The sequence below is a fragment of the Neophocaena asiaeorientalis genome, unplaced genomic scaffold (assembly GCF_003031525.2).
Source record: "Neophocaena asiaeorientalis asiaeorientalis breed wild unplaced genomic scaffold, Neophocaena_asiaeorientalis_V1.1 scaffold35, whole genome shotgun sequence".
In the NCBI taxonomy this organism is placed as follows: Eukaryota; Metazoa; Chordata; class Mammalia; order Artiodactyla; family Phocoenidae; genus Neophocaena; species Neophocaena asiaeorientalis.
Genome location: NW_020172984.1, coordinates 2,859,371 through 2,880,300, shown reverse-complemented (window position 1 = coordinate 2,880,300; position 20,930 = coordinate 2,859,371). Strand labels below are relative to the sequence as shown.

The 20,930-nt window shown below is 37.6% G+C and overlaps 1 protein-coding gene across 1 annotated transcript in view; it reads right to left on the bottom strand.

Moving 5' to 3' along the window:
• Positions 1–595: 595 nt before the first annotated feature.
• LOC112397808 (guanine nucleotide exchange factor VAV3-like) overlaps positions 596–20,930 on the bottom strand; it is a 304,349-nt gene continuing 284,014 nt past the window's right edge. The window contains exon 20 of the mRNA XM_024742081.1: positions 596–1,974. Within this exon, the coding sequence (XP_024597849.1) occupies positions 1,799–1,974 (176 nt within the window). The 3' untranslated portion in view covers positions 596–1,798. The remainder of the gene's footprint in view (positions 1,975–20,930) is intronic.

Genomic DNA, 20,930 nt, shown 5'->3' with positions numbered 1-20,930 from the left:
GAGGCAGGAGGGAAATTACAAAGCGGCACACAAAAACTCTGGGGGCTGATTTTATCATCTTGACTAACAGTGCTTTTACTTATATATACATTTGACAAAACTTATCAAATTCAACTGCACTTTAAGTATGTGTACCTGATTATATATCTCAAAGTAGTTGTTATTTTTTTTTAAGTGGCATTAGTAATCCAAGTAGGAGTAGTTTCTGCAGGAGACTGCATTACAAATAGGACATAAGGAGGCAGAGACTGAATACAGACTACTCTCTCAAGAAGTTCAGCTAGGGAACGGGAGAGGGAGAAGAATGAGAGGGAGTGAGGGAGCAGGAGACTGACCTAACTAGACAACACGTTGAGTTATATGTGGTTTTTTTGTTTGTTTGTTTTTACATCTTTATTGGAGTATAATTGCTTTACAATGGTGTGTTAGTTTCTGCTTTATAGCAAAGTGAATCAGTTATACATATACACATGTTCCCATTATCTCTTCCCTCTTGCGTCTCCCTCCCACCCTCCCTATCCCAGCCCTCTAGGTGGTCACAAAGCACTGAGCTGATCTCTCTGTGCTATGTGGCTGCTTCCCACTAGCTATCTACCTTACGTTTCGTATATGTATTTTAAGGTAGGAGGAACTTGAGCATATTTATAAGCTATAGAAAAGGAGCCAGTGGAGAGAATGAAATTGAAAATGTAGGGGTCAAGAGCCAACTGATGAAATGTGGGATGGAAAACTCCAAGCAAAAGGTAAGCCTTGAGTAAGAGGACTCTTATGCGTACACAAGGTTTGTCTTGTGGTTGGGCTGGGAGATGCAGGAGTGGATGGAAGAGTTAGTAGAATTGAAGACTGTCATTCTCTCTCTTCCTTTTTTGGGAAGAATGAGGTATGAGAAGAGTAGGATACTTAAGAAGGATGGTGGAGCTCTGGAAAAGCCACTGGCTACAGAAACTGAAATGTGGCTGGAGCTAAATGTCCAACTTAGGGGCATTCTTCTATAACAAGATGGCAGACAATAAGATAGTTTTGTACAAACAAAATAGCTATCATTTACACATGTGCTCAATGGATTATTATCTAACAGTCCTTTTCTGGTCTCTTCACCCCTAGAAAATGTCACTCATATGCTAAGCTTTCTGTTGATCCCACCCTTTTCTTCCTCAACACACAACACTTTTAACACTCTTTCTTTAAGATGTTGGGAAGTATTTCTAACATATACATGAAAATACAGAATAATTTAATGAACAGCAATGTTCTACCATCAAGCTGTATCAAATCTTATCACTATACCATATTTACCTCAGTTAACAAAACCCTTGAACCAAAGCAGGCTAACTGGATGAGAGAGATTTCATCACCAGCAAACATCAATATACTCACTTACTTTTCACATTTTATTTATTTCATAAATAATGCCCATGGTACCTGTAATAGCTTCAGGTATTACTGTGGGTAGGCACAAACGAAATATGGCCAGAAATGGCCACTGGCAAGCTAGTAAGGTAGTTCCTCTGAAGTGAAGTGCTAATATGTGAAAGCCATGTGAATTAGATGATACCCAAGGTCCTACTTTTGGAAAAAATGCTCTGTCAAAGTATGAATTCTTAATATAAATGGTAATTCTGATTCATAGCACAGATACTGTTTTCTTTAGTGTTCTAACACTCATTGCCACTTTAGCGTGAGTAAATTTGAGGGTGGTTAATAAAAAATATTTTTCCTCACATCATGTAAAATTTCTGAAGCTTGAAAGCATACAATCAGTTTCTAAAGATAGCTTTATTCTCCAAGTGGTAATAAATCATCCGTTAAATCTAAAAAAATGTAATGTGGATAGTACCTGCCAAAACAGACTGTGTGCATCTCCTCTCAGAAGTTCAACTGTATCTCCTGCCTGGATGTGTAACGGGGGTCCTTCATGAAGAGCAGGGGCTGGCATTCCAGTATAGTTCCTAATGGCCTGCATCTTTGGTAAACCTGAAAATAAGCAACACAACACTTAGAATTGAGAAAATTATAAAGTGTGAAGTCCAAATGCACTTTTAAAAAAACCAAAGCTATTATTAACATTAAAGAGGTTTTTTTTTTTGTTTTTTTGTTTTTTTTTGCAGTACACAGGCCACTCACTGTTGTGGCCTCCCCCATTGCAGAGCACAGGCTCCGGACATGCAGGCTCAGCGGCCATGGCTCACGGGCCCAGCCGCTCGGCAGCATGTGGGATCTGCCCGGACCGGGGCACGAACCTGCATCCCCTGCATCGGCAGGCGGACTCTCAACCACTGCGCCACCAGGGAAGCCCAACATTAAAGAGTTTTAAGAGCACCAAGTCCAAGGAAACATTTGAGGTAATCACAAATGGAATGCTTTTCAACTTTCTCATTATCGGAGATGGTTATGGAATAAGATACACATTTATCCCCTGATTCCTTACATTCTTTTCCTCTCCCTCACCATCAATCTCTTTTTAGTTGAAAAAATATTTCTTTCAGCTGATGCCTGCTTCATAAAATACACGTCACGTACAGTTTAATGGAAAAGAATCATTTTTTTCATCCTCTCTATCCTTTCTGCCTATTATTTTCCTCTTGGGCATTGGCTGATTTCATCACTAAGGAGGCTCACCCTTTCTGTGTATGTATTGCATTGCCCAGTATAAGGCTCATATCTTAAGGTTATCTTTGTAATTCAAAAGCCAAAAGGTGATGGATGTGCCACTGCAATACTTAAGACATTTATATGGAGAAATTCTTCAGGCTCAAATTTAGGCTTGCAAAAGAGACCCAATAATGGGAACGTGTCTAAGCCAATAGCATCAACAAGACTTGAAATACAGATCCAGGCCTTTTTGTTGTATTTCTTGGAATGGGCAATGAATGCCTCAGTTCAGTATTTCATTTTCGTGAACGGCAGCTCCAAGTGCACCCAGACCTGGCTGCGTCGGCACTGCTCACAAATGGATCACCTCAGTCACCTTTTCATCCAGAGGTGAAAAACTGCTCCTGCCTACGAGACAGATCGCTCATAAACATGGTATCTGTTACACATTGAGGCCCTTAAGTCATCGCTTATTACACTTCAAGACTTTTTATTCTAGTGACTGAACACAATGAAGCTATAATTGGTTGGAAATGTTGCACTAAATAGAGGAGGATGAATGGCAGTCATTCAGTTCTAGGTGTCCAAGTTACCTCGAAAGGACCTCGATATCTAAATGAAATGCTCCAGCAAACAGTTTAATAAAGTTCTCAAAACCTGTTTTCCTGTAACCATGCCAGGAGGGGAGAAAACAAGTGTGGCTAGAAACTAAACAGAACTGAAAAGTTTTAGTCAACACTTTCTCATCAACCCAGTCAACCTGAAGGCAGAAGGGCTGAAAAGCAATGTGCCCTTCACCCCAGTTTAATGGCTGTTAACGGCCAAGACATATTATGAGCTGCCATATCTCCCCTTTCTTCAGTTCTTGTGCCACAGAACCCCAGAGGGATGACTTTGATCCCATATCCCTCATGGAGTATTTCCCCACCAGATGGTATAAGGTGGCGGCGCCCTTACCCAAACAGCAGACTTTATTGTCTTTTCCAAAACAACACTCGAAGAGAACTCTTCTCAGACAAGTGTTTATCAGATTCAATCTTAACACACTGTAAATTCCTGGAGCATAGAAAGAGCTTATTTTACAGTTTTTATTAAGATACTGTTGTTAATATAAAATGGAACCTAAATATCCCATGCACACCAAAATGGATTTAGAAGTTCAATATATGGAAGAGGATGCCATCTAAAGCAGAATTTTTTCAAAGGAGCATGGTTTGCATGATAGTTATCCCATGTTGAGGAGCCAGAATTGCAGTTAGCCTCAGTTTTCCTGAGCACTGCTAGAGCAAGGAAAGCATTTTGTTCAGAAGGATCCCTTGATAATTTTGTTTTTACGTCAATTTTTAGATAAAGGCTGAAGGCAAGAAAGAAGAGTTTTTAAACCTGAAAGAGCTGCCGTGACCTTAAATACTGGGACGAGGTGAGTAGTGGGAAGGGGCATGGCCTTCGCTGCAATTGTCTCTGTAGACAAGGCCCACAGGGACAAAAAGAAGCAGTGCCACGTGACAAATGGTGGAAACAGTAGTTCTCTTATTGCTGATATGTCCAAGTTATTTTCAAGAAGAAATGACTGAAAATGCATAGAGTATTTAAGAAGAAAAATTAAGTTTGATGACATTTCACCAACCAAATATAGGTTAGGGATTAAAATACAGAATGCCCAGGCTACATACAAAGGCTATGAAGTGTCAGGTATAGAACAATGCTGCCTCATTTATCTTTTTTACTGGACTAGAATGCCCATAACACATGACCTACTAAAGTCATGATATTTAAAACTGAAAGTAGTACATATATTAATATACTTTGGTCAAGGAATGAGACCCAAGTACTAGTCTTATGATTTACTTTGGACTAAGCAACCTTCAGAATGATGCACTTGGTTTTCATAGTCTTATTTATTCCTGATTTTTTTCATTGACTCTATCTTTTCTGCTATTACTTTCTTCTTGGTTATGAGCTTCTTTTGGAAAGTTGATTGAGTAGCACACTAGCATAGTGTGTGTTGCTGATCTCATTCCTAAAACAAAAATTGTGTGACCTCGCCAAGAATTATGACTGAGCCCAGGTAATAGTCAAAAGGACATTGCTACTGGCCTGAATTCAGCCATACGTGATTTGCAAAATACAATGTTTATTTGACCCATATGCTTTTTTGTGGGATGAGTTATGGACTTATAATATAGCGGAATTTATATCTTTTAGTCATTTGTTAGGATCATCTTTGGCTATTTATTTCTGATTGGTCAGCACGTCTCATTTCAGGATGACCTGTCAGGGCTACAGGGCTATCTACGGAGATCGAAAGATGAAAGGAATGAAACAAGGGCACAGGGACAGGATGAATTCTGACACTCTGCCCCTCGCTTCTGACACCTGCATATAGTAGAAGTTCTACAGTACTGGTGGGATGAATGGTTGCTTTCTAAAAGGCCCCTTTATATTCCTTCCTTTTATTAAAAAAAAAAAAGACACGGTGACATTGCTAAGAATATGAATATAATCACATTAACTGAGAGATAAAAATGCAATTAAGGTAAGAAGAGAGGGAGTGGGTTAAACTTCATGTCAGCACTCAGCCATCAGTATAATTGTTGACACAATCTACTGCCACAGCAGGCATTCACACCTCATAAATGAGATCAAGAAGGGAGAAGAAATTAGATTTACAGATGTTCATATTTCAAATAGCCATTTAGTGTTGATTTAATGTAGGTTTTCTTCTCCCCTTATAAAATATCTGACAGGTTTTAACCTCTGTTTAAAAATGTCCAGAACAGAACATTCACTACACGTTCCTATGACAACTCAGTCATTGTTGCATATAGTTTATTAACAAGCTCAATCTGAAACTTATTCAAAACTCTAACTTCTCTCCGTTGACCTGCCTCCTTCCATCTGGAATTATGCTAAAGAAGGCAATTCTCCTTTTTATAGATTAGCCTTTCAAAATTTGTTCAGGCTTAAAATTCCTAGTTCCTCATTTAAAAAAAAAATCTTATTTTCCTTTGGTTTTCCATACTTCAAGGGATTCTGAGATGCAAAACAGTATAAAACTACAAAAGCAGAACTGTAGTTTCCCTCATTGATACTGAGCAATCAGAAATAAATAGCTAAAAGTTATTCTAAAAACTGATTAAAATATGTAAATTCCATTATATTATAAACTCATAACTCATCCCAGAAAGCTGCTTTTTTCTTCTTGGTTAAACATGGACCCAATAGTTGTTTAGTTTCTTTCTGCTCCAGAACTGAATTTATAATGGATATATTGGTATAATTACAAGGCTGCTCTTCAAAATCTGAAAAGTTATACTGTAACTACCTTCAGATATTAAATGCAAAATAATCATATGTAATGCCAACATGTACAGGTAAGCAACTGTGGAAGTTCCCAAAACTTTACATAATCAAGAATCCTTATCTAAGGGAATATAGTTAAAATGGCTGAGACAAAATTAGATCTCCTGCCAAATGTTTAGTCATTTCAGCTTGTTTTATTCCCTTTAACAAATGCTCTGATGTACAGCCAACTATACCCTTAATGCATAACTTGTGGACAATTGTGCCCTTTAACTTTTGTTCACACTAGCAATTATGCTTAGTCTTGGCATTAGACAAGGTCCCCAAGTCATCCTTATGCACGAAGAATTAACAAACAGAAGGATCAACAATATTAAAATGACGGTTATACTCCAGTAATAGTCATGGGGTCCTCGTTAAATAAAACCGAAGCCAATGTAATTATGTGGAACACTAGAGTTTTCTAAAACAATACAGAAGTGTTTTTAAAAAGGGGATCTGAAGCAAGATTTCCTTTCAAATCTGAATTCAATACCACTAAGAGTGATATATGCCAAGAAATGATTTAAAATGTACTTTTTAAAACGGAGTGAATTCTAGGTAGAGTTCTACTGGAAAGTTGCTAGATATAAACTATTTCACTGATAATTTTCACATAAACCCTCAATGAAGTTAGCCTACTGTACCTGTATCAGCCACTGTGGCTTCTGAGAAGAGTGACCGTCACAATAGAGATTAGTATCTATTCACGAGGCTGATATCACTTCCCTATTGCAATGGGCTTCCCTGGGGCAATAACTTAGAGCAGAGTGCTGTGTACTAGATAAATGAGCTGTCAGTAATGGTACTGGCCTTTCACCTCTGAGGCCTAATTTAAAATCTAAACACAGCCGCATTAAAAAAGAATTAGTTTTGCAAGATGTCAGAGGATGTGGTTAGTTTATCCTGGGAAACTGATCATAAGCATAACATATCCATTCATTCCTTAAATGTCTGAAGCACTCGCTAAGTGCTGGGCATGGTGGTCTGAGAACAGAGCAAGGCCAGGCTTCCTGCCCTCAAAGAGCCTGTAGTGCACTGAGTAGACAGGTGAACTAAAGACAGTAATACAATTGGGCATGGGCTCTTGTCCAGAGGGACCTTTTTCCAAATATGCCTATGAATAAAAATTTCAGGGGATTGTTTTGGTAAGTCTTCAGTAGGACCCTGAAATAATGTATTTTATCTTTTCTGTAAGTCTCCTAGGTGTGGTTTCCAAATCCTAGACAGGTATGGGAATCACATTCTCATGGGGACAGAAGCAGGTCCCATGACCAACATCCACCACTTCCGAACTTGCATTTGAGAAAACTGTGCTGCCTGGCACATCTCAGCTCTTCCTGACACAAGTTTACAATCTAACCAGCAGGTCTGATGATCAGGCTGAGTCGACTGAACTGCCGGCAAGTGAGGCGGCCCGGGATGCTGGGCCTCCCCTGCCCATCACATCTTCCAGGGCTCTTCCCCGCGAAGCCGTGCACCTTCGTTCACTTACTGATCTTCACAGAGGAGCACGTGGAGCCTTATAATGGAAACCATCCGTTACCACAGAAGCAGACAAGTTGGTGGCAAACAAACTGGTCTAAAGAACTAATTGTTCACAAAGGGAACACTCAATGACTTTGAAGATTTTCACCCAGAGGATCCTACTTTACTTTTATAAACAATGATGAGTCAAGTGAAGGAAACAGCACTGTCACTGCTCACATAAAGACAAGCATCAGACAGAGATACTTTCCTCCAACTTTATAAACACTGCCTAGTCACTCTTTGGCACTATCTGTTGGAGTATTAGTGAACCAAGGGTGAAAGATATAATAATTCCTTTTGGAAATTTTTTCTATTTATTAAAAAGATTTTATAGGCTACCAATTATAAAAGAACTATACAATTTCATGTGTTACTTTAAAATCCATGCAAATTTAACATTCTGTTCTGTTGAATAAGTGACAAAAAAATAAGGTTTCCCTAAAATCTTAAATAAAATCAAAGCTCTAAAAGCTTGTGCCGTTTGTCAGACCCCTAGAAAACCACCACTCCTAGGGGTGGGAGGAGAGCCGTCTGAGGAGTGCAGCCTGAGCTATCTCAGGATCTTCTTTAAAGACAGAAAGAGAACACAGTACACAATTTCAAGGTAAGAGCTCTGTCACCTAGTCCAACCACCTATGTTTCTACCTTATAAAACTCTTAGACTTGCCTCCTAGTTCAGTCCTCCCGGGTACAGGCCAGTCATTCTCTGCAACCTGCAGGGTACAAGGTTGTGGCAGAGAGGGGTCTCCTGATATCAACTGATATGTGTTTGGGGATCATCTGAATCCCTGCTGGGTATGCAGTGTTATCCTGAGGAGCAGGAAAAGAGGAGGAAGAACTCTCCTTCCAGTGGGGAAAGATTGAGAGCTCCCAAGATTTACTAAATTCTAGGAGGAGAATAATAACTCCCAGTGGTGTATTCTAAAGACAGAGGCTTGAGCGCCTCAACTTCAAAAAAAAAAAATTATTCTTGACAAGCTATGGAACTCGCAGTGACTGACACGTCCCCATGCAGCTCTGTGGATCTGTGAACAAGTGGCCACATGAAGTTCTTTCTACAGTAAATTAGCATCACTTAAACCACATCATTCTGCTATTCTGACCACACCCGAGTGGATCAGGGATGGTGATTAATCCCAAGGTTGCAATGAATAGGCTGACCATGTGAGACACGAGTGGCTGAAAAGGAGCATTGAAGGGAGACTGCCCGAAGGGGCGGCCCTCAGTGGAGAATGAGAAACAAGACAGTCCAATTTGCTCTCACACCATGAAAGCAGCAGGCAGATACAGGTCAACAGGGAACAATGGTTTCTGACCTTAGAGAAGAAGAGATGACTGGGACTCCTAGTTTCCAGAACTGTTGGTCCTGAGAGATTCGTATATAGCCTGCTGTACCTTTCCCCTTCATGGAAAGTACTGAGATATGAGAGTGACCATTGAGAAGATTTCCTGGGCTGTTTTCTTACCCTCTGAGCAGAAACCTGCATCTCCCAAACCACTCAGCACGTTTCTTTCTTGCAACCAAAATAAACCTTTAATAATCCAGTCTTAAAGGCTATCTAAGGAATAAGATAAAGTAAAAGTAAAAATGATTAAGGGCACTCTGCAATAACCTAGTTTCCATTCTTTGTTCTATGAGTTCATTCATTTATTCAACAAATATTTACAGATTATTCATCATGTGCAGGTACTGGCCTAGCCACTGGGATTGCAGCTGTACATGAGTTCATAAAGCTGACATTTTAGTGGAGAAGACAAACATAAAAACAAATGAACAAATACAATAATACCAGATTGAAGTTATATATAGAAGAGTTTAGAGAAAGGTACTGGATTAGAGAGTGGCAAGGGTGTATGTTTGAGTGGTGAGGACACGTTTCTTTAGAAAATGACCAGGTGAAGTTTAAGACCTGAGGAGAAAGCAGTGATCATTTGGGGCACAGCTGGGGGGTTGGGAGGTGGAAGATGGTAATTAAACAGGCAAGCGAGACAATAAACATGAAGACGCAGACTGCAATGACCTTGAAGTACTTGAGGGACAGAAACATGGCCAGTGACATCGCATGAAAGCAACTGATAAATTTTAAATTGATATACGCAGTCTTGAGAGTCTGGCCCATTTCATCAGTTCTTTTATACATGCATCCTGTTGAATTATTTGAAATTTATTAAACAGGTCAAGTTCTCATTAACATGCTGCCCCTTCTTCCTGGCATATACTTGCTGTTGTCTGTACACCCACGTTACAACGCACCCAAGGAGGGGGGGAATCTAACTCACTCCTCTCATTTTTTTAAAACTCAAATACGACTTCTGCTAAAAAACCTTCTAACATTCTCTTAAGTATGAGTTTAAGTGCCTGAAACATATGCTCCCTTAGACGCTCATGCTTCCTGCTTCAATACCACTTACCGCACCAAAATTACTTATCTAGCTAGTATCAAATGTAAATACTAGACCATAAGCATCTTCCTATGTACAGTCTTCGTAGAATTTATATATTAGACTGTGACCACCTTGGTGACAAAGATTGTGTTCTTTGTCTTGATGAATTCTTTTGGAAGAAAGAAGGAAAAAGGTAGCTATCCTCTCCCAATAGCCACCCTTCTATACACCATACTCACCACCTACCATGCACACACATGTACGTACACATGCACAGATACACATATGCATGCACGTACACAAGTACAGGTACACATACACACACACACACACACACACACACACACACACAAACTCACACTGAATTACACCCAAATCAGCTCTCTGGTCAACCATTTCTTCCCATTTTTACTTCCTCCCATATTCAAAACTTATGTTTCAAATTGGCCTTTCCTCATCCACTCTTATAAATCCTTGACTGTCCTGCACAATGCCACCTGAATGACTTTTTAAAATGTAAATTATGACCTCTCGCCTGAGATGGTCTGCATTCTGCCTATGGAATGTATATCTCTCTAAATAACTTGCTTTCATGTAAATATATATATTTAAATAAATATAAATGTATTAAAATATATAAATATGTTAAAAATATATATATTATAAAATAGCATTCTCTTATGTAAAACCCTTCCCACTGCACTCAGAATTAAATCTGACCTTCTGGCCACAGCCCATAAAACCATATACTTTTAGGCCCCTGATAACTCTCCAATCTCATCTTGTTCCAATCTCACACTTGCTCACTGTTTTCCATCCTACTGAGCTTTTTATACTTGCTTAAACACGCTGAGCAAGTGGGTCCAGCCAAGACAGTCTACATTATGAACCCTGACTTGTAATTCTATACTTACTCATTTACTTGTTACCTGCCTCCTCTCTTTTCATTTTCTATATATTTGTACTGCCTGTTTGTATGATAAACATTTATTATTTTCATAATCAAATTTGGTTTTTATTAAACAAACTACAACTTCATCTTTAGTTTTGACTTGCTTTTGAACTGTATTTATTTGTGCTTTTATCTCTAACTATCAGTATGCTACCTGTAACTGAAATTTTGCAGGAAATAAAATTATTTTTAAGGTACAAAATTGCTAATATATTTCATAAAAGCCCTTAATAATGACTCTCTTAATAATTTATAGTCATCCTGAATATCTTTAAATTAGGTGACTTGCATAATTTATGGAAAAATACTTTTTTATTCCTATACAATCAATTGCTAATCAGCATAAAAATAACACAAGTTCTAACATAAAAAGTGGCATATACTTTCTCGAACAGTCTGCCCTAGCTTCTTCCTTCTACTCCCCAGCTCTTCTCTATTATTCTCTTTTCTCTTGACCTCCCTACTTCCTGCGATCCCTTGCTTGAGTAGCAGAGAGCATATTCAGTTGCATGCCTAAAACATTCAGATGTGCACAGACAGGGTTTATTGATTTGTAAGTTAAAATGAAGAGCATGGGCAGTTGGTATTCCTGACTGCAAGTTTCAGAGAAAGCAAATGACTCTGGACAATCATTTTGATGTGCTGATTATCTTTTTAAGAGGTCAGAGACCAACAATCAACATATCTACATAAAAATGCACAAAAACTGAACAGTCTCTTTACCCTTCTTACTAACATTCTTCTATAATAAACTTCAGAAATAGGAAAAAGGAAAATTAGAAGAGCCATCTCCTCTTTCTAAAATGGCACAACACTGAAATTATTGACTTGGAAGAACTTCCAATCTGCTAAGTCCTTATAAACTGTTATGAGCCCATTTTCAAACTCTGAGAATCCATAGTCATCACACTATCTGACAGGGAGCGCTGAGGTTTAGTTTCTCCCCCGTTGTTTACCTTGATTTTTTAAAATCCTCTTTAATCTTCTCCTGAAATAAAAAGTAATTCAGTTCAGATAGAACCATTTAGTTACGATCTTATGAATTCAGATGTGAACTGAGTATAAATTTACCTGTTTGAAATCAAGTGAATGCATAACTATTACTCAAAGCCAGCAATGTTTCATAGGAGCAGACTAGATACTATCTTCATTTCAATGTGGTAAAACTGTCTTTGTTCACGTTCCCTTTGCCTGGGGCTACAGATCAACAACCACCATGTCTACATAAGAATGTATGTAAAATGAAAACATTGTCCCCTTCTCTGGAACATTCCTTCTTAACACTATCTATAAAAAGGAGAGGGAAAGATAACAGAAACCACACTGTTTGTTGTATATTGAGTTGTGTATTCTTTTGAAATAACACTGTTCTAGCAATGGAAACACTGCACACTAGCATGGAATGTGATTTGATCAAAGATGCTTCTTAGGATAATTTAGTCAAACATTTTTATTTACATATAAAACAACTCAAGTCCAGTTGCTTATAGCCAGCTAAAAGCAAAAACTGGTGTTCTTTCCAACAACAATCTGTCACCCAGTGACGGTGACTAGAAAAAACAAGGGAAGATTATGGAAAGGTCATATATGATTGTTTCAGATTTAGGTATTTAATGAATAAATCACTACCTTTCCCCAAGAAAGGGAAAAGAATCAGATTCAAAATGTTCCAATGGGAATGAGCTTTTATATGCAACAGAAGACCCTTCAAACTATTATAGGAAGTTCAGAGATTGCATTTCAAAATCTCTGTAGCCCAGAGGTTATCATACTCAGAGTATATATTCCGTCTCCTTCCTATAAACTGACTAGGAATACTAAAAAGTTAAGGTATTAGCCTATAAGCTTTTGTCCTCTATAGTTTTTCAATTGAAAATATTTCAAATATACATAGAATATTGACTTTAGAAATAGTACTGGAGTTTTTTTTCGGCCCTTCAAAATCTTAATTTTTTTTCTCCCTCTCCTATCAATTCGAAACTCTTACTTCTCTTCCTAGTCTTTTTTTTTTTTTCCTCTGTTCTTATTTTCCTTAAGGTTAGCCATATTCTGTCCCCAAATTTTTAGCTTACTATCTTTTTTTTCCTACATAAAGAGCTTCTTTCATCAACCTTAAATACCAAAATTATGTTACGGTTTCAACTTGTTCAAATTTAGCATAATAGGCTATTTAAATGGTTAGACACCATTGCTTCTAATCATCTAAAAAATGGCAAAAATTAAATGAAACCTATATCCTAAGGGTATAATAAAAATATAAAAGAAATAATTATTAAAATGTAAACTGTGGACTACAAAGAAAAATATAAATGTTAAAAATAATAAGAAATTGTGCCAAAAAGTTATGAATCATCTAGAAGGCAGTTACACAGCTAAAAGCAGGACTGTGCAAAGAAAAGACATACTGAGACAGAGTGTTTCATTCTGCCTCACTTCTCAAAGACCATTGAATACAAAAACAGTGTATTGAAGAGACATTGAATACAAAGTTCACATACAGTTTATAAAAACACCTGATTATAATATATACTAATATGGCACGTAACTCTAAAGCCAAACCACTGACTTCTCATTAACTTATACATCATGAAAAAAATGTCTGTTCCTAAAGGTGACCTTCTCCTGAGTTCTTGGACAGAGTCTGATCATTTCACTTAGGTGTTTCTTGCTTCTCAATTAAGACAAACTCCTGCAGAACAATGAACAAAACTTCTTTTTCCTTGCCAATATCCCAGTGTTCATCCCATCACAGAAGTGTGATATACACTGGGTTGAGCCATAGGAATTGGCTGCTGTCGACCGTTTCTGAAGTACAAAAAAAGGCAGTTTCCTATGGCTTAACCTAAGATTCTTTCAATGCACATGTATCGAGTACCTAATATTAATGAAGTCGCAGCAAAAAGGCCTGCTTGAGCTCAAATATGACAAACACTGGCAATATTCTGTGTAGAAAAGAACACTCCATGTAAATCTGTACTTGGGCATTGGCTCTGTGGAGCAGCATTAATTAGTAACTGTTCAATAAATTCAATAAACATTTTTTGAGGCCCTTGTTCCCATCTACCTTGGAGCCATAACTCTTTTGAAAAACCTAGTTACAGAATATTTTTTTCAGGTTTCAACAGTAAGGATATCCTATTTTGCCCTTTGAAGCTAGGGAATATAATTGGTGACAGCAGAGTCCCTATTTATTTTATTCCTGTAAAAATTTTTTCCCTCTATAGAGAAAAAAAATTTATTTTATCTATTACAAAATCACAAAATAATTATTTTTGTCTTTAGAGCAGAGACTGCTTAAATCATTTATCTTTGTTTTATTAACTTCAAGCACAGTGCTTGGCATGAAGTGAAAACTTGGTAACGAGTGATTAAATTTAATTTTAAAACAAACATACATGGCAAAACCAAACTGATATTTCTTCTTCCTGTTATCTTAACAGATTTAATAATTTATGATATTTGTTCTTAAAACACTTTGATTTAACCACTAAGAAACAGAAATTGTGGCAGTAATTTCTGCATTTTAGTTATCAAGGTTAATTAAACATCAAAGAGGGCATGGTAAACACAAAGTTAAAAAAAAGTCCGGAGTGTCCACCTGAGTAACTGAGGCAGTACGTTCTTTCTCAAATTCTAAGATTTCTCTAGGGACTATTTCATCAAACAGATAAACTCATAAGCTACTTCTCCAGTATACCAGGTATACCAAGCTTTCCATTGTCTTCCAAATTGTTTCCCCTTTTTCTGCCTCCTAAATTGAAAGATCCTTATAGAATATATCTCTGTTTTTGTCAAATTTCACCAAGACCAAATAAAATGATTTCGCACAAAACTGAGAAGTTAAGTTTAAAAATGCTTTGGGGGCTTCCCTGGTGGCGCGGTGGTTGGGAATCCGCCTGCCGATGCAGGGGACACGGGTTCGTGCCCTGGTCTGGGAGGATCCCACATGCCGCGAAGCGGCTGGGCCAGTGAGCCATGGCCGCTGAGCCTGCATGTCTGGAGCCTGTGCTCTGCAACAGGAGAGGCCACGGCAGTGAGAGGCCTGCATACCGCAAAAAAAAAAAAAAAATGAAACTTTGAAAAGTTACAAGTACTTTCCCACATATATAATACTTTGGAATCTACAGATATTTAAAACATATTCATTGACAAGTTTGGTAGATTCTCTGACTCTTGCTTGTCTAATTCAGTCGTAAATGTGAGAGGCACTAGAGATGCAATAATGAGTAAGAGATAAAGTCCCTTTCCTTAAGGAGCTTGACATCTTGTAGGGGTAGGGAAGAACACATACACTCCTACACAGAGTGACACTGCTGTGATTGTGACCAACGTGTTGCTATGGAAATGCCCAGCAGAAGCACCTAAATCAGGGAGCTTAGAAGACTTTCAGGGGGAGTAGACTCTAAGCGGAAACTAAAGTACAGATGGGCATCAGCCAGACATAGGAGAGTGTATATATTGCATCCCACTTAAAGAGGCACAAATCTCTGTGCTTGTATGACTTCCTTCAGCAGAACTCTGCAATTCAGCTGCATGAGCAAAGACAGGCTGATTCAGAAAACGGCACAAAAGGGTTCAAACGTTGGACCACAGAAACTAAGCTGATCAGGTAAGGCAGCAAACACAGGAGGGGCTGATGAACAGAAAGGCAGCAGAGCGGCCAAGGATTGAGGTGAGAAAATGAGATATTTGAATTTAAGGTTTTAGGAATGGAACAACTCTGGGTGATGACAAGGCCCCAGGTGAGGCTGACATGGAGAGGGGCAGAGGTGACTCAACATGAAAATGTCAGTGTCAGGTGAAATGAGGCTCAGGTTTTGAGGAGTCATCTACAATGTGAAGTCATGCAGGTTGAAGGCAATATACTCTTTTTGTGTGAGTTAAAATCACGGAGAGGATCCCATAGGAGAGGACAGTAAGTGTGATGGTCATAAACACGGGTTTTGTATCAAATAGGTCTAAGGTTGAATGCCATAAACACTTCATTACCATGTCTGGAAAATGGGTATATTGATAGCACTAATGATTATGTGAAATAATTAGCATTTAGCACACTGCCTGCCATGTGGTATGAGTCAAAAGATGTTTGACCCCTAACTAGTTCTATGTAATCATTCTTCTGTAGTAAGTTATTTTCATTAACCTACTTTACCTAAGTAACTTAGATCCAATATTCCTATGCCTCAAAATGTTACAAAAACAAGAAACATTTATATGTGATAATAATATCAAGCAATCTTCATGCAAAATACTTTTAATTTCAATGTAATTACTAAAAAGTATAGTAATTAAAATTTTGTGGTATTAGTGTAAGGATAGAGAAACATACCAATGGAACAGAGTAAAGAGCCTAGAAACACATCATCTGTGTATCCAGATGACATAAAGATGAAGTGTGAAAAGCAAAACTGTAAAGCTGGGGCTTCCCTGGTGGCGCAGTGGTTGAGAGTCTGCCTGCCAATGCAGGGGACATGGGTTCGAGCCCTGGTCTGGGAGGATCCCACATGCCGCGGAGTGGCTAAGCCCGTGAGCCACAACTACTGAGCCTGCACATCTGGAGCCTGTGCTCCACAACGGGAGAGGCTGTGACAGTGAGAGGCCCGCGCACCGTGATGAAGAGTGGCCTCCGCTCACCACAACTGGAGAAAGCCCTTGCACAGAAACAAAGACCCAACACAGCCAAAAATAAATAAATAAATAAATAAATAAATAAATCAGATTTGCCCAAGTGTTGTAATTGGTTGAAGCTAGGGCTCACTACATTATCCACTTTGCTATTCTGTATATTTGATATTTCTCATAATAAGCAATATTTTAAACGTAATAACTTATCTGGAATTGGAAATTAGTCAAAAAAAACTGTAAAGCTTTTAGAAGACAAGATATTAAACCATCTTTATGATATTAGGTAGAGAAGGATTTCTTATGTAAGACATGGAAAGAACATAATGAAAGATCACTAAATTTGTTTCCATTACAATTTAAAACTGAAAAAGAGACCACTAAAACAGCAGATGCATACAATTAAGATAACCAAAGGATTAGTACCCCCAATATATAAAGAACTCCTAAAATCAGAAGAAAAAATATAAACAGCCCAACCAAAAAATGTGAAAAGACTATGAATAGGTAATTCACAGATAGGAGAAACTGAATGAATATTACACATGTGAAAAGATGCTCATTGTCAGGTTCAGGTATTTATTTCGGAGGGGGGGCAAAATTTAAAACAATGAAATAACAATCTAGACTATTTGTATTGGTAAAATCTTACAAATCAATAGCACAAAGCATTGTTGAAGATTTAAGGGAACAGGAACATTTTGAACAGGATCTAACAAATAGCAAAATGTTAATATCTATTTATTCTTAGTAGTAAGTATTACCTACATCTATCATATTATTTTTGGTATGTTTGAAACATTTCACAAATGTATTTTTAAATTTTATTTAAAGGTTTTTGATCTAATAAAATATTACCTTTTTAAAAAAATTAATTTATTTTTGGCTGTGTTGAGTCTTTGTTGCTGTGCGCGGGCGTTCTCTAGTTGTGATGAGCAGGGGCTACCCTTCGTTGCGGTGCGTGGGCTTCTCATTGCAGTGGCTTCTCTTGTTGCGGAGCACAGGCTCTAGGTGTGCAGCCTTCAGTCGTTGTGGCAGGCAGACTCAGTAGTTGTGGCTGGCGGGCTCTAGAGCACGGGCTCAGTAGTTGTGGTGCACGGGCTTAGTTGCTCTGCGGCATGTGGGATCTTCCCGGACCAGAGCTTGAACCTACGTCCCCTGCATTGGCAGGCGGACTCCCAACCACTGTGCCACCAGGGAAACCCTAAAATACTACTTTGAAGAGTTTTAAATGACCTTAAAAGTAGTTTATTCTGTATTTATCATGAATGCTCTAAGAAACACAGAAAAAAACTGCAGTTTCAGTGAACGTAAACTAGCAAACACAACTTGCTATGCACTGCAATAGTGTTGTTGCTACTTTGAACTTTATTTAAATCTTTACCATTTGAATATATCTGAACTTGTTGAATATGATGCTATGACTGACAGCAGAAAGTACTAAAGTGTTAAAAAATGGGAGGTCCGATTATACAGAAATTATCCAAGCTCCTGGCTCCCGCTGCAGCGCCTTTTCTCCTGACTACACTCTGACTACCTGTGACAATCTTTCAGTAACACTCTCAACAAGGGTCCCCACAGAGTGGAAGCTCAGTAAATGTTACTCTGACATACAAGCCTAACCTCCAGCTTCAGCATAACCTATCACACATATTTCAAGGAAGACAATCATTTCTATTTCTTGAATAATTAATGTAAGACTTCAGTTTATGAAACAAAACAATCTAACAAAGGTCCGGTCAATATGGTAGAAAGCTGACATTTATGAGCAAATTCACATCTATAAAGAAAGCCACAGCCTAAAAATAAGAATTATTTTTTTTAAGCAGAATTTCAAATTTCATAGCCTATGCTCTCTTTATTTTCCCTTTCTGGCTGTCTCAGGTAGTAATGAGTGTCATAGAAGAGGGCGGCTAAGAAAGAGTTGTCACACACAGGACTTAATCTCTCTCTACATTTTGTCCTCAGACTGGCCGCTGGGCATATATTGTCTTTGACACCACAGTGGTTCATATAACCTTGAACATAGTACTTTTGATCTCACCATGACATGGCTCCAGAGGTCAATTGCAGTTCTACACAGCTACAAGAGGCAGGGCAAAACACACAATTCAATGTAAAGATTGCAACCAAGCGTTTTCTGGAATTCACAGAATACACCTTATGATGAAAGGTCTATTTATTAACTGTAAACATGAAAACAGAGCTAAAAATTAAGACGGCATTTTCATACTTGCTATTCAGTGATATCTGCAGATGTTTCACAAGAACTACTGAAAATGTATGTCCAGCAACTTAAATACTGAATCACTTTATTAGTACAATCACACAAGAGAAGTTGCCAACTGATTGCTATTAGTACAGCTACACAGAGGAACTATAACTAGAAAATCTATAATTTGGGTCCTAGTTTTTATTTTGGCATAGAATTTATAGGAGGACACAAGCATTTCATTAAATGTCATTTTCCCTCAATTCTCCTACTGGCACAATACTTGAATATGTCTTTTTAGTGGAAAAACACTCCTGTTAAAATAAGTGACCTCAATAAAGTTGCTAACATATAAATATAGAACATAGCATTATAAACATACAGCTACAGAATAAAAGGTTTGTTACTTAAAAGCTGTACATAGAAAATACGACTGGGAATTAGATAAATTTATCAAAGAAATTCACTTGTATAAATAAATAAATGGCTAACAGTTGCTCCTGTCAAAATGAAGAACCACTTGCACTTCTAAGCATCCTATAGACTACAGCACTTTACAATATCCATAAGGAAAATGTTGCGGAAGTTTCTTCTTTAAGTACTCTGGAGTACTGATAACGCGATTGCTCTTTTATAAGGAAGCACTTATATTTTTAGGTAAATATAACTACATATAAGTACCAAATACAAAAAATATTTTCTATTTTTACATAACATTCTTGGCATCTATAGAAATGTATCCCAAATTAGTCTTTATTTTTTTTAGGAAATACTTACTAAGCAGCTACTATATATCACCTACTATGTTAGGTCTTAGGGATACCTGATTACCTGTTCTTTGTTTTCTGCTGAACATTTCTTTTCTGCTGAAGCTTTCTTTTCATACATGAGTTAAAATATACAACTAGTTTTCTATAAAATCTACTGAGTAGGTAATGAAGCCTCTAAAAAAAGTGGTGAGGGCTAAACCAGACCTTTCCTATGGCCCATCTTCACAAGCTTAACTGACAAACAGAACAAATTTAAAAGGGCAAACATTTATACTTTTCTTTCCCCTACCTCTACACAAAGGAAAGCTTCCAAAATGCCATCATGTACAAGGGAAAGCTCTCCTACAACTGAAATTAAAATTCTTTGGCATCTAAAAATTATTCCCACAGATAACCTGATTCATCTTTAATTTACTCACTTCTTTCCCCACTCCATGTTTTATCTTCCAGAGTTTATTCTCTCTTTAATTTCAGGCTATAGCATGTTGAAAACTCTGCAGTGCTTAGAGAGGGGGGATTCCCTTCTTTGAAGACCTCTTTCATGTAGCTATTATTCTTTGAATAACAGCATTGACAGTGAACCCCACTTTCAAGGTGCTAAACTTGAAGATTTCTTTTTGCTGGGCTGTTGTATAATTGTTATTTTCATGTTAACTATCTCCAGTGAGTGGGAAGGCATGTTGAGGTTTAGTTCCCTTGGCTTTGAAACAAGATAACTAGAAAAGTAACTAATGCATGTGCCAGTTTTCCTAGACATCCGTCTATCTCTTCACAGAAAGACAGAAATACACATCAGGTCACCACAGTGACCAGTGGCTTTACAGCTTCCCTCTCTAACACATGGCGACTCTCACTTACATCCATTTACCCCTTTATGAAACACATCATTCACTATGGCTGCAAAGTGATGGAGACCTTAGGAGGTAATTTATTTGTTGATACTTTGGCTTTCAGTTTCTGTTTGTTTATCTTTTCCTAAGGCATCCATTTATCCTTGTATTCATTAATTAAAAAAAAAAACTTCCAAATGCTCTCTTTATGCTTAGAATGGGAGTAATAAATAAGACAGGTGTGCCTTCCCCTATAAAACTTGAAATCTAACAAAGAAAAAGAAAATTATACAATTATTATAAAACATTTTGAGTTTTATGGTGGAAAAATTGCAAATGCTGTGGAAAAGGCAAGAGGGCATAATCTCATCAGGGTTCAGGTCAGGAACCTACGATGGGGAAAAAGCCCCGTTACTATGAGAGCTTGTCAGCATGACTGTAGTTTATGTAATGTGATGCAGATGAAATGTTTTTCTATAAGAAATGGGACTTTAAAAAGTGCTCTTATTAAAATTATAAAAATTTATGGAATCTTAAATAACAATTTAAAGTTCATTTCTAAAACATAATTAGGATTATCTTTCAAACATTCATTCCAGTACAGTTTATGATATGAAAGAACTGGAAACTATCTAAATGAATAGCAATAGAGAATTCATTAAATTAAATTTAGGGTACATCCTTATAATTGAATA